At 40.6% G+C, this 15375-nt stretch overlaps 1 protein-coding gene across 1 annotated transcript; it reads right to left on the bottom strand.

The window, feature by feature from the left end:
* Positions 1-205: 205 nt before the first annotated feature.
* Positions 206-1150, bottom strand: LOC129765972 (uncharacterized). The gene has a single exon (XM_055766431.1). It carries the CDS (start codon positions 1148-1150, stop codon positions 206-208), a length of 945 nt encoding a protein of 314 aa, XP_055622406.1.
* Positions 1151-15375: the final 14225 nt, after the last annotated feature.

Raw genomic sequence — 15375 nt, 5'->3', positions numbered from 1 at the left:
ATCCTGTGATTCCAACTGTGATAATAGTTTTAATAGGCACTAACAAAAGACTCCTTCAACACGCAATGGGTTGTCTACTCCTTTATTCGACTGTCATCGTTGCTTCCGCTTTGCTGTCAATTGTTTCATCGTTGACGCTAGGTGCAATACCTTTGACGGTAGATGCGTATACAACATCCTCCCCCCAGGTGAGCTTAGTGACTCACTACTCGTCGCGGCGAACGTCCAGAATAGCCAACTTAGTTACTGGCCGCTCATACACGCCATTGATGGTGCGTACAACTGCTGATCGGATACGGCCGTCTCTACCCGCGCAAGTTCCTATGGCCCTTCCTTTCGGCCAACAATCACGCGGAAGCTTCGGGTCGACTATGACGACGACATCATCAATAGCTATTGGTCTGGCATCGGAGAACCACTTGGTTCGTTTAGTGATTTCGGGTAAGTATTCCGATAACCATCGCCGCCAAAATTGGTTAGCAAGGATCTGTGACATTCGCCAGTCCTGCTTCAGGGCAGCGCCACTGTCGTCGGGAATCGTCAAGGGCTTAGAACCGTTGGATGAACCAAGCAGCAAATCGTTCGGAGTGAGAGCTGGAGCAGAAATATCGTCGATGGGAACGTGCGTCAGAGGACGGGAGTTGACAGTATTTTCGATCTCTGTCAACATGTTGCGCAAAACCTCATCAGACGGCTTTCGGGATACTTGGATAGCCATCAAGTTCTTCTTCACTGTTCTGATGAGTCTTTCCCAGCAGCCGCCCATATGCGGGGACGCTGGCGGTATAAATACCCATGAGGTGTTGCTGGTCACGAACTCTTTCATCAACTCGTTCTGATTCAGTGCTGCATACGCTGTTTCCAGTTCTCGGTTTGCTCCGACGAAGTTGGTCCCACGGTCACTGTAGATGGTTCTGGGCACCCCACGTCGAGAAATAAAATTACGCAATCCCATTACGCAAGAACTTGCAGTAAGGGAGTGCACCACTTCGATGTGTATCGCTCGAACTGTAAGACAGGTAATCAACATACCCCATCTTTTCTCCACTCTTCTGCCGACAGAGACTTCGATTGGTCCGAAGTAGTCGACTCCTACGTGAGTAAATGGTCGCGAAAACGCGGCAAGTCGAACCGGTGGTAGGTCGGCCATTACTGGTGGCTGTGGAACCTTCTTCTCGTTTTTGCATCGTTAACAACCCCTGCGGACACTTGCATAGCAACAACGAAGTCGCGGGATCCTGTACTTCTGACGTATCTCGTTCATAACAGCCTCGTGATTTTGGTGGTGGAGTTTTTCGTGGTAGTGCTTAATGATCAAATCGGTAACGTGATGACCACGAAAAATTCCACCACCAAAATCACGAGGCTGTTATGAACGAGATACGTCAGAAGTACAGGATCCCGCGACTTCGTTGTTGCTACGCAAGTGTCCGCAGGGGTTGTCAACGATGCAAAAACGAGAAGAATTGTGATTCCAACTGTGATAATAGTTTTAATAGGCACTAACAAAAGACTCCTTCAACACGCAATGGTTTGTCTACTCCTTTATTCGGCTGTCATCGTTGCTTCCGCTTTGCTGTCAATTGTTTCATCGTTGACGCTAGGTGCAATACCTTTGACGGTAGGTGCGTATACAACAGGCTATATTTGGCGAACCCGAAGTACCTCAGTATGTCCAACTCCTTCGCTGTGGGGTGGAGCTGGCAGTATGGAAAAATCATCGAGTTGCTTGATAGTGCTGCTGCTACGAACCTACAGCCTCGAATCATTTTCGTTGTAGGCTTAATAAACGTAAGATTTAAGAAAAATTTGTTTCATTAAATTATCTTTTATAGTTTTTTCCATCGTTATCCGAAATTAGTACATTTTTTAATGCATACGTTAACACTAAAACCTATGAAAAATGGATTGGAATTTTTGAGCATTCCATTCGGTAATTTGAAGAAAATCGTGCTTTCCAGGCTTAAATGCTCTGACTGAGTGAGTGTTTTTTAGGCACAGGCGTAAACAAAATCTAAACCACCGAAAAATCACAGCTAAGTGCCGATACTTAGAAGAAATAATATAAAATTTTTTGGCGAAGCCTGGAGATGTGTTTTTCCACCGAAGAATACATCTCTTATTGCGAAGCGTTCTTCTCACTCGGCTTGAAATGCGGTATACTTTGACACCACTTCTAGTCCAGAAACAATGCTGAAATTCATGAAAATTGAATTATCGATCTTAATACCAATAAGTCCGGAAATAATTTCAAATTTGCGCAAGCTCTTCCCTAGTACAAAAATAAATTAAAAAAATTAGTGGGTTATATCTATGATATAACCGCAAGGTTCACGTGGAACTACCTTAGCTTAGCAATCATTCGTTTGTATTGATTAAATTCTTGATTGAATGAAACAGTTTCCAAATTCAATTGAGTTCAATATATTTGCTCTGTGAGTGAAAAAAATGAACAAATGCCGTGTAAAGTCAATTCATTTATTGTGATTGATTGTTCTTCGTTACAAGTAAATTTAATGACGGACCTTTTACGTTTGGTATGATGACTAGAACAAAATATATGTACGGAAGAATTATCAAACGTTTGATGAACCAGCCTAAGGCTGAAAATCTTTCCAATAAAGACAAAAAAAAATTATCAAACGATTATTTTATTTTACATTTCCCTCTGAAGTTTACATCCCAAAAGTGTACATACTTCTCGAATCTCGAATTTGCTTGAAACTGGGAAGTTCGTCCGGTTCTTCTTTTTGGCTTTAAGAGGGTTTAAACTTTTCAGTTCACTCGCCTCTAGGCTCTTTCGTGTGCTTGCAATGCCGATTTCGCTGCTTGGTTTTAAAGTCTGTGTTAGGGAACATTTTTCGATGAGAACAAAAGTCCCCCTACTTTCATGTATTTGCAATGCCGATTTCCCCAAGGCTGCTTGGTTTTGATGGCTGTGTTAGGGAAACCGTAAATCGGGCCAATCAAAACGATGCAGTTAGGGCGTTTAGATAACGCCTAATATTTTACAGTTATTCAATTGTTTATCTAATGAAAAACAACATTTTGTTAGTTGCGATAGATGCGTAGAAATATTCCCTATCAAGTGATGCAAACATCCCTCCTATCCAGTGCGAAATGTTCGAGCTATAAGCATTCGAAATCTTTCATTTTTTCCTGCATGTTCTGTGTTTAGGTTTTCATTTTACCCTCCATATATTCCGGTTAGACGTAGTCCCACGTCAAAAAATAATTTTCTTTTTATTATTTCGGGTATTACTTCAGAATGCATCGAGCTTCTTGAATATTTTTAGAAGAAAGTTCCAGGGCCACAAACCTAAAACGGGTCGATGATTTGCGTGATTTGATGGAAGCAGCTGAAGATGGTGGATTCATGTTCCATTCTTGTTCTTGACAGAATAATACCTAAGCTTGCCATATGTCGAGATTTGTTTCCTTATTGCCAATGCACGCGATGCTTCTCTTCTTCTAGATACACACGGCAGCCACAAGCGATATTTGCCCATGTCCTGTTCCCACATATCACTACAATCTCCGTTTTTCGAAGAATATTGTAGCTCAACTTATTGTTGTTCGAGATAGCAAGCGGTTTTTATTATGAAAATTTAAAACAGAACATTTTTCATTATTAGAAAAAAAAAAGTTGAAAAATCGAACTTTTTTTAGTTAGGCGGTAAAGTGGTTACTTACCATATCATGCTAGATGCGATAGATTTAGGCGTATATTCTTGTCTAAATTTGTTTAAATCATTATTGAAATAGTAGGTACATGTACAATAGCAGCGAGGCCTTCACCTTGACTCGTAATTGAAATTCAAAAGGTACAAGAACGTAATAGGGAACACATAACGTTTTTCATATTGAGGCTTGGTTTTGGTTGGGGTTGCATATTTATCCTGGGTCAAAACCACAAAAGGTACTCCTTTAAGAGCAGAAGGTGATAAAGTATATCAGCTTTTGAAAACAGAACATTGTCAGTAGTAATCCTTCACTGACCATTTTGCCCTTGTTCCTCTGTGTAAGCTGCATCCTTTGGTATAAACTTTAAATGAGCAGCAACTTTGTTATATATCTTTACAGATGAACTTGAGCGTATCGTTACGCTCATTCGTTTCGTCTGAACTACATCGAGCTGCCCTGGAAAAAATTCTGAACTAAATTCATTTACTTCGCCAAAAATGCATCTCCGATCTATATGCAGCTGGGCGTTCCTCTTCGTCGGTTATCGGCATAACTCCTTCGCATTTCCCTCTCCACCATATCGTGATTTCTCACTGAGTAATCATAGCCAGTTACAGATTGAGCAATAGACAGTTTTGTAGTTTTCCATAATACATTAGCAAATATTGTCGTATCTCTTTACATGACTCTTAGCTGTTCTATCCTGTTCGATCCTTAACCACTTCATTATGAACTAATGTAGAAGTTTTTATTATTTTGACTTTTGTATTTCCAAACTTTTAGATACACAAAAATTTTATACTTCTGTTACGAAGACCTTCAATTTCATATTTCCAAAAAACTAAAAAAAAAACTCATTTTGGGGCCTTATTGTACTAAACCTTACCATACTAGTAACTTCTCATAACACCGGACCCCCTAGCCTCGATCATCATTCTAGACCTTACTACACTAGAATCTTTTCATCACGCCAGGCCCCCTAGCAATGGTCATCATTCCAGGCCCTCTCGCACTAGAATCTTCTCATCACACCAGACGTTATAGATACACACTAAAAACAATCTTGTTCTATTCCGCCGGTCTCTTACATTTGTTCCTTCTTGGTAGTCTCATCAATTATTATCTAAAAACAACATTCTCCGTGTCTCCGCACAGCAACATGAACATAAATTTAACATAAAATATAAATTTTAAAGCTTTTTCAATCAATGATTGAATACAGTCGAACTCCGACTATCCGAGATATAGTCACTCAATTTCGAGACTCTACTGTATATGAATGAGTTTTACTCAGGGGTATGACTAAAACGTCAAATCCCTCATATTGCCAGTGTACCCAATATTGCTGCCGTTCACTGACATTTGGTTCTGTCAATTACTGTTGTTTACAACTCGGTCCGGTTATATAGTCGAATAGTGGCTAACTTTAAACTCCATGTTAAATGTGAACACGTCCATGTGAAACCGAAATATGAAAATCGCTCATGCAGTTAGAAATAAAGCACCGCATTTTTTTTTTTAATTTTTACTATCTCCGTGATTTCAACGATTTCAATCCTCGCAAATGATATGTTGGTAAACAAATGACGCCATATTGATTTTGATTTTGGGTAGCCTATATTCAATTAATGTCTAACCCCTGGTTTTACTAGTCGCTAGTTGGTGGCGTAAATGTCATCTGATGAAAATTATTATGCATTAGTGCACGTGCAAATGCATTTCTTTCCCATTCCTTTTCATGTTCTCCGCTAACACAACACAAAAAACAACCGAATTCTCCCTTCTATCGGGGTTCGGCCTACGCATTTTGGAACGCACACCAAAACACCCCTTTTCCACAGAAAACAAGTTCTATTCTATTTTCTCACCATTAATCCTCGTCGCCAGGAGTAAATACCTAATTCGCTAGATCCGTTAACACCCGTCTGCCCGTCTCCGAACTCTGTCCGTCCGCTTCTCGAATCTGTCCCTTTCCTCTTGTCAAGCTTACCTTCCTGTACGTTGAACCGCAACTGTCAACTTTCATCCTCCATCAAGGTGCTCTTTAGTAATCAGGTATATTCGTTTCAAATATCAAGGTTGTTGATATACAAGGTATGGTATAGAACGCTACAGACGCCTTTCACTCGTAATTTTTTTTTCGAAAGGATTTCTCTTCAAAAAAAAAACCGTGATGAATGTTTTGACGCAGGACCACGTCCTTCATTTCTGTACCGGGGTGTAAGCTGAAAGTTTCGAAAACGAGAGCGTGACACTTGGATTGCAAGGTTTTGAACGTTAATAACTCTTTGGCGGCCGAATGGAATGGTATAAAAATCACTTCCTTCGAAAGATGAAATGTCTAAGATTTATATGGTTGTTACTTATTGATTCGAAAAATGATTGAAAATAAGCTATCGAAATTACACAAATTTGTATAACGGGTGTTAAAACAAAATGAGAATGATTTCAATAACTTTCTGTAAAAAAAGTAAAGAGCGTAATTTTTTCTCTCACCGAGCGAATTGCTCTCTGGGCTCCCTAGCTCGGATGCTGTCAGATCGATTAAAGATGACGTCGAAATAACAAGCACTCGGCAATCGCGTTGTACGGTTCTTCGAAACGCGTGAAAGTCGAGGAAAAATTCGTCGAGCACTGTTTACCGGATCGTGGGATCCTGAAACGTCGAACGGAAGACCGGTAGTGACCGTCTGGCAAATATCATGACGAAGAAGAAGAAGGAATCTCTGAAAAATCTGTTCGGCAACAAAGACGGAGCGAGTTTGCGTGACGCCGCAGATGCTTGAGCGTCTGTCGGAAGAAGACTAGGTCCCCAGAGCACACGAACGAGCAGATAGCGACCGTGAAAACTCAGTGCCGGTGGATGACGAAGAATTATCACGGGACGGCGTTCGTGCTAGACGACGAGAGTTATTTTCCGTTGTCAATGTTTCACATTCCCGGGAATTACCGGTACTATACCAGCGACAAGGCGTCTACACCCACCGGGGTGAAGTACAAATACAAGCATGAGTTTAAGGAGAAATTCATACGGTATATTGCAATATCCGACAAAGGGATTTCAAATCCTGGTTTAACAAGCCGAGCAGACTTGCCATCAACCAGAACGTGTACCAGGAGGAGTGCCTGGAGAAGATTCTGGTTCCGTTCTTAGAGGAGCATCATTCTGATGGGAAGTACGTCTTCTGGCCGGACAAGGCGTCTTCCTGTCACGCCAAGAAAAAGTTGGCGTACCTCTAGGTAAAACAGATACCGTACGTACCCAAGGAACCCGACCAACTTGCCCCAGTGCCGTCCGATCGAGGTTTTTTTCGGCTCCATCAGTGTCCTGGTGTACAAGAATAATTAGCGGGCTACGGACACTAAGCAGCTGGCCACGAGGATCCAGAATTGCATCCGAAAGATGGATGTCAGTGCCGTCCAGCGTACGGCTGAGCACGGCCCCTTTTCCAACATTCACTGACATTTTTTTGAAGAACAACCGGTATGTTTTTAATAAAAAAAAAATTTTTATTTTTTTGTACTATATCACTGAAGAAATCCTCATTTTTGTTATTGAACACTCGTTATAAGCTGGCGCCCGCTCGGAAATCCATTTAGTTGTGATTGAAAAGTGACGGAAAGATGGTCTTGCTCAACGTGGTTTGACATATACTACAGCTGCGCGAGAATTTTTGTATCGTACACGAAAATTACTCACAAAAATAAAATAGTGTGCAGAAACACGGCATTTTGATCATAAAATCTAACAAATTCATGAATTTTGTTGATTCAATCCAGTTTTTCCGGTTGTTTTGACGTAGGACTACGTCTTACATTTCTGTACCGGGGTATAAGTTCAAAGTTTCGAAAACGAGAGAGTGACGCTGGACTGCAAGGTTTTGAACGTTAATATCTCTTTTCCGGCTGAACGGAGTGGTATGATAATCATTTCATTCAAAAGACAAAATGTCCACGAGTTATATGGTTGTTAAGCTCCTCGGAAAAGTGCACCAGCCGCAGGAGGTGTGAAGAAGCCACATCGCTACCAACCGGGAACCTTCTCTTTGCGTGAAATTCGTCGCACACCAAAAGTCGCCCGAATTGCTGATCCGCAAGCTACCTTTGCAGCGTTTGGTTCGTAGAATTGCCCAGGACTTCAAAACCGACTTGCGCTTCCAAAGAACATTCAGCTGGCCCGTCGTATCAGAGGAGAGCGTGCTATTACCTTAGCATATAATCAACGGTCCTTTTCAGGGACACCCAATTTGATGGATTAGAGTTCATAAAAGATTCTGCAGACCGAACTAAAAGGAGGATATAGCGAAAATCGTGGTGCCGATGATAATTCGATACCGATGGGTGCCATTGACTATGGATTTGACAATGAAGAATACGAAATATATGACATGATGTAGTGGATATTTCCCCATATCGAAGAAATCACTTTAATGAAAGCTGCATTATAAAATTATTTGTTTGCGAATGCCGCAACCATTTGCCGTTTCTAATTTTCGGGAAAGGGCATTATTTTTGTTGAGTAATTCTAAGGAGGAATCCATTCCTTTTTTAAGCGTTAATCGTTCTACTCCGGATCAACGGAATGGTATAATCATTTCATACAAAAGATAAAATATCCAAGAGTTATATGATTGCTATTCATTGACTCGAAAAATTGTTTAAATAGTTTAAAAAGAGCTTTGAAATCACGTTATTTAAATCATCCGTATCTGTATGAAGCGCGCCCACTTGGAAACCCATTAATATTATTGAAATGTGAGAAGGTTTCGGTCTCAGGCTGAGCCACAAATATAATGAAAAGAATGTGAAAGAGGTTGGGTATACATTCTACACCTATCTAGGTTTAAAACAAGATGCTTCCTTTGCTTTCGTCATTATTTTCTCTCGAACAGCCCCGAAAGCAGCTCGGAAAAGCGCGAGCCACAGGAGGTGTGAAGAAGCCACATCGCTACCGGCCGGGAACCGTCGCTTTGCGTGAAATTCGTTGCTATCAAAGGTCAACCGAATTGCTAATCTGCAAGCTACCTTTGCAGCGTTTGGTTCGTGGAATTGCAGGCCGAACTGAAAGAAGCATTTAGCGAAAATCGTGGTGTCGATGATAATTCGATAGCGATGGGTGCCATTGACTATAGATTTGATAGTGAAGAACACGTCACGTGATACGGTGTAGTGGACATTATTTTTATTTTTACTTATATTTACTGTTTATTCTGAGGAGGAATCCATTCCTTCTCAAGTGTTAATATTTAACGATGATTCCAATTGTCGGGACTTGGGGAGTGAGTACTACTTACGCTGGGTATTTCCGAGGAGGAATTACACCCCGGTACAGAAATGGAAGACGTAGTCCTACGTCAAAACGAACGAATGTTAACATCGGAGAACACTTCTAGGTGTTCGTACGAGAGAGCGCTCCAGTCACCAGCAACCAGGGCGGTAAAATCGGTTCAAAGTTTTGTTGCGAGGCGATATTATTTTTCTCAGTACTCCCTGCGGGACTTCAACCAACCTCTACTAATGAAGGCGTCTTGATTAGTTCCTTTCAGTGACTACCAGTGTTTATGCAAAAGCGACGATCGTTTCAGCGTACGGCACTCTGCCCAGATTGTGCATATTAATTAACGTAAACTAATTAATTGCATATCTGAGTGATAAATAAAGGGATTATTATGTCTGCTCCTTGTTTCCTTCCTTTGCCGGTGCAAAGTTTACATTTATCATTGCAATTCAATTAGGAATGGTCTGGTTGTTGTGACGACGCTGGCTGATGGCAAACACCAAAACCGCATCCATTAGACACAGCACTGTTTGAACAATGCGCATATTCAAATGGAATCACAAAATTACACTGTAGCTCAGAATTTCGTCGACTTCAAATGTTCGGGACATACCTCAATGTTACTCAAAGGTTGTTTGTTTCCATGATTGGTGGAACCAACGTTTTATTTTAGTGGTGCTGGGGTACATCTCAATCATGAATAATCGTATGTCTCGTAACATCAAACGAGAAACCTTTTTCCGTCTACATAGTTTTACTTCCTCGTATTTACATTCGGTGGCAGATAATGCATAAAGTACTCCCGTATGCGGCGAACTTCAAATGACGTTAATGATGATGATGATGATGATCATTGGTGCCGCCAGCCGTGCGCCATCATCAGTTGTGCTCTCGCACACAGAAATAAAAAAAAAATCAACAGAGATGCTGGAGGTGATGGCCATGCGACTGGCACTTCAAAGTGAAGCCCCCTGAATTAGTTTGCTTTTATCCGTACCTTACGTGTGTAAATTCGTAATATCCGTAAGCGCCCCACTGCTGACTGAATGCTACCACCAACATCGAGAAGAAATGGAGACTACTCTCATCGGCTCCGAGACTGCGGCGGCAATGGTCGTCAATAACCGGCACCGGTAGCCCCAAGCACAATCAGAGCCGGCAAACATCAAAGCGTTATGATTACAAAATGGCGTAGCATGACTAAACATTATGTTTTACGCGATCACTGTGCCAACGATTTTATTCGGTTTTTCGGGGGCAGCTCACGGAATCGATGTCTGGAAGTTGATGATGCTTAATTGAAAGACCGACTATGATTTCACCAGTGAAAATGTTCTTATTTGAAATACATAAACACAGTAATTGTATTCCACCGAAAATCTGTCTAGGCCGTATTGGGTACTCGGATCATCTGAGATGATTTCTTGATTTCGATGGAACGAAATATCCACTGCATTTCAGTATTACTACTATTGGTGTTGTCATTACCATATTATCACTACCACTAATGGAGCCGGCAAAATTGATCATCGGTGGTCTGCATCCGAATATCTGCTCGACTTAACCCGGTTAGTGGTCAGTGAGTGGCGTGTAGATGGACTTTACAACATAATCAATAGCATCGACGGTGGCATGCAGAAAGCATCATAAATACCCACTAAAAATAAATTTAATCTGTTCGGACTGTTGTTGTTTGCAGAGGAATTTTCTTTAAACAGAAGCACAGAGGCATTATGTTTTCATGGAGTAAAAAGCGGAAAATTATGAGCGAGACTGATATGAAACTTCTGTGGCACGCGGAAACCTATTTCACCACCTTGGGCGTGTAATGGATTCGACGGCAGTAAATTCGTTAACATTGATTGTTTTCAGCTGATAGTCTTTAGAAAGGAGTACAAATTTGTTTTTCTGCATTTGAACATGGCGATTTTCACGGATTGTAATAAGAAAGATGGGAGAAAGTTATCTGGGTACTTTCAAATGCCTACGACCATTTTTTGTGTTGTGATCTGTGAAATGTCTTGTATAGCATTTACAAGATCAAACTCATTCGACCACTCCATGGCACGCATTTTCAAAACATGATAACATCTGTTTCATTTGGATGTAAACAACAGGACACAAAGTTAATTTGAAGGCTGCGCGTATTTTGAAATAACGATTAATCGTGAATGTTTCCATAATTATCGGTACAATCTTTAGATTTTATTCAATCAACTAGCTGACTCGGCAAAGTTCGTCCCGCCCAAAATTAGTTTTTTGTTTTTGTTATTTTGTTTGTAATGCCTGCAAGCAATCACGTTTTCTTACTAAGCGCAAGTTCATGAGTCCAATGGCAGAACTGTTCATTGATTGATTTTCTAATCGACCCCGTTGAATTTAGATTTTACTATAAAATTCCTAATACATCTACCAACGCTCATCATTATAATATCGGATTATTTTCAGACACAATTCTCGTTCAAGATTTTTCAACCACTTGCAAATCACATGTTTCTCCGTTACATGGAATAGATGTTTGATACAGAAAATATAATAGAATAAAGACAGACCCCTCCCCTTTTCTCCACTTAGAGGGGGGGAGGAGTGTCTATTCACCATAAAAGCGTTTCGTGCCCCCTAAAATCTTCACATGCCAAATTTGGTTTCGTTTGCTTGATTAATGCTCGAGTAATGCAGAAATATGTGTTTCATTTGTATGGCAGTTCCCCCTTAGAGAGGTTGTGGAATGTCTAACCACCATAGAATCATTTATTTCACCCTAAAACCTCCAAATGCCTAATTTGGTTGCATTTGCTTGATTAATTCTCGAGTAATATGAAAACTTGTGTTTTATTTGTATGGCAGCCCCCGCTTAGAGAGGGTGTGGAGTGTCTAACCACCATACAAACATTTATCGCACCCTAAAACCTCCATATACCTAATTTGGTTTAATTTGCTTGATTAATTCTCGAGCAATTCAAGAAGTTCTGTTTCATTTGTATGGCAGCCCACCCCCCTTAGGGTGTAGGAGTATCTAACTACCATAAAATCATTTATTGCACCCTAAAATCTCCACATGCCAAATTTCGTTTAATTTGCTTGATTAATTCTCGAGTAATGCATAAATTTGTGTATTATTTGTATGGCAGCCCCTAAGAGAGGGGGGCGGAGTATCTAACCACTGTAAAAACATTTATTGCATCCTAAAACCTTCACATGCCAAATTTGGATTCGTTTGCTTGATTAATTCTCGAGTAATACAGAAATTTGTGTTTCATTTGTATGGAAGCCGCCCCTTAGAGAGGGGGAGGAGTATCTAACCACCATAGAACCATTTATTGCACCCTAAAACCTCCAGATGCCTAATTTGGTTGCATTTGCTTGATTAATTCTCGAATAATGTTGAAATTTGTGTTTCATTTGTATGTCAGCCCATCTTTATAGAGGGGAAAACTATCATGAAAACCTTCCCCGGCCCCAAAAACCCCTACATACCAATTTTCATGTCGATCGGTTCAGTAGTTTCCGAGCCCATAAGAATCAGACAAATAGACAGACGGACAGAAATCTATTTTTATATATATATAGATAGATAAAATATTTTGAACACATTGATTCTTTTGATGCATATTTATTACTCATACATTTAACTAGCTGTACGTGCAATAACATTCCGAGAAAAGTTTTCTGTTTATTCCTAAAAATTGAAAACAATCTCTATTCCAGGCATCGCTAAATTGACTGTACACCTTAAATTTGTTCGAACAAATTAGTCTTGTAAGTAAGTTTCTCCCCATTGCTGCTGTCGGAAGAACCCACTCTACAGTAAAGTAAATCATAAACAAGTGTAAATACGAAGGAACCATGGAAAATCTCCCGGTAGAAAACGCAAACGGACCCTATCTTCTGATGATGAACGGGTAATTGTTAGAACATTGCGAAAGAATCCTAAACCAAACATTCCTAAATTGACTACTGAAGTAGCCGGCATCATTTGGAGACCTGTCTGCGCAGACACTGTCCGAAGAGCAACATACAGGAACAATCTGAGAGGTCGTGAATCAAAGGTGAATATGAAAAAACGACTACAGTTTGCTAAGGCATATGTAAACAGACCTAAGGAGTTCTGGAACGAGGTCTTTTTTTATGGATGGGTCGAAAACCAATTTCTTTGAATCGGATGGAAGACAGATGGTGTGGAGGAAACCAGGATCGGTGCTCCGGGTTCAGCATTTGGTTCCCACGGTAAAACACGGCGGCGGTAGTCAGATAATACATGGTACATTGGCGGTACATTGGAACTGGAACCATGGTGTTTATCGATTCGGCGATGGACAACATGGCTTAACCGATCTTTCTGAAACGTAACCTGTAGTCTCCCGTTCAGAAATTCGTGATTACTACTTTCAACAGAATAATGACCCGAAGCAAACTGACTTCGTGTTGCTGGAATGCCTGCTCTATTATGTTGCAATCAACTCAAAACACCTTCGAAATCACAAAACTTGAACACTATTGAGTATATATGGTGGGAAATCAAGAACCATTCATCCATCAAAATCCAGGGAACGAAGCGGAACTTAAAACGACGATTACGGAGATCTGGGAGGTACTTCCGTCTACAGTGACCAAAAATCTCGCCTTGGTGCTTGCAGGAAGTGCTGGACGCCAAAGGGGAGCGATACCAAATACTAGGGGATTGATTTTTGTTATCTATGAACTTTTCTGAACTGATTTCAATTTTCGTTTTAAGAAAAACTTGAACTGTACACTCAATTTTGCAACGTCTTGATTGGAGATTTTTTGTTTGTATTTAAAACATGGAGTAGAAATGTGATCATTTTGATTTTTTTCTTATCACTACATGAGAGTAAAATGGATCGATTTTACGATGAATTTATGTCGCATTTAATTATTTATTCTTTAACCCCGAAAAACTCAACAATAACAAACCAGCACGAGTTGTATACTCAATTTTGCGATTGACTGTACGTCGTTGCCCGTGAGCACAATCTGGTTTACATTTCCGCCTTTATTGAAGGAAAACTGTAAAATGTACCGAATTATCTTTTAATGACATCCATGTTGATATTCAAAATCTAATTAATCGGAAAAATATTGGATTTTTATCCAACAACGTCACCATTCTATCTGATAGAAACGCCCATTTGGGATTTCTATAAGTGAAGAATGTCTGCCATTTGCCTTTTCCTTTCAGTAGTGTACCATAATCTAAACACACAAAAAACATATCTTCCAAATTTCGAAACCAACCACCATTAAAATTAAAGCCACCCACCGGCACGAATGACAGGAAACGTATTTATAAGCCGATTACACGTATAGTTGCGCGGTTGAGCTGCATCGGGCAATTTACATGCGCCCCGAAATTGTGGACGAAGTTGAATAAGGCGTTCCGAAACAATACGTCATAATTTCCATTTATACCTGATCGCATTAATTTAAAATTCATAGTAACATATCCGATTTTTGCAAACGACAAAAAAGGAACGTTTTTACATTACCTTCCAACCAAAACAACGGAAAGGACGGTAAAAGGAGAGCACCCGTGAGGAAGGAGAATTATGTCAAAGTGGGGGGTAGATAAAAGCACCAAACGTCGCTACTCTCAAGTCAAGACTTCTATGTTATACGATGCTACCCAAGAGCAGCGACTACGACGATCATCATCAACGTTGTCGTCGTCGTCGTCGTAGTCATCATCCGTAATCATCAACGGGGCAACGAAATGATCTCGACGGAAGCATGCGGGTGGTCCAATAACGAAGAAATGCGCCTGTGAGTTGTTTTTCTCCTGGTAATTGTTTTTGTCTTCTTGCTCTCGCTCTCCCTCTCTGAACGAAGACGACAGTCACTGGTACCCCATTTACAGCTTCCAAACACTCACACATAGTGGCTTCAGAAGAAGTAAACATAGCCTCATCGCATGTTGAATGGGGATAAAAAATGAAAACAAGTCCGACGAGAGCCACCAGCAGCTCAATACAAGTGCGCACACACAACCAGCAACGTTTTTCCCGTACGATACAGTTGGTCCACATCTTCTCAACCGTTAGTTTGCTCTGACTGTGGAAATGGAGCTGAGCTGAGAGATCCTTGCGTAGTATGCGATGGGGAATGAGATTAAACGCACCATGATGAGAGAGCTTGTGGCGCATGGTGGGTAACATTACTATGCTCGGAAGATTAACAGAAAGATGTTCACCGAAGTATGGGTGTGGCAGGATCCACAAACACTATGATTTCTTAGTGCAGTGCTGTCAGACAAAACTCTAGAAATACAAATTGGAATAAAATTTTTAAAAGTAAGTTGATAAGTTGAAGTTCCCAGATGACACAAAGACACAAATCGCAAGAGTTTTAAGTATTTATGGTCGTATGTCTGCTCTAAGCAATCAAACCTTTTTTAC

This window comes from Toxorhynchites rutilus, chromosome 2 (assembly GCF_029784135.1).
Source record: "Toxorhynchites rutilus septentrionalis strain SRP chromosome 2, ASM2978413v1, whole genome shotgun sequence".
In the NCBI taxonomy this organism is placed as follows: Eukaryota; Metazoa; Arthropoda; class Insecta; order Diptera; family Culicidae; genus Toxorhynchites; species Toxorhynchites rutilus.
This window is presented reverse-complemented; position numbering and strand designations above follow the sequence as displayed.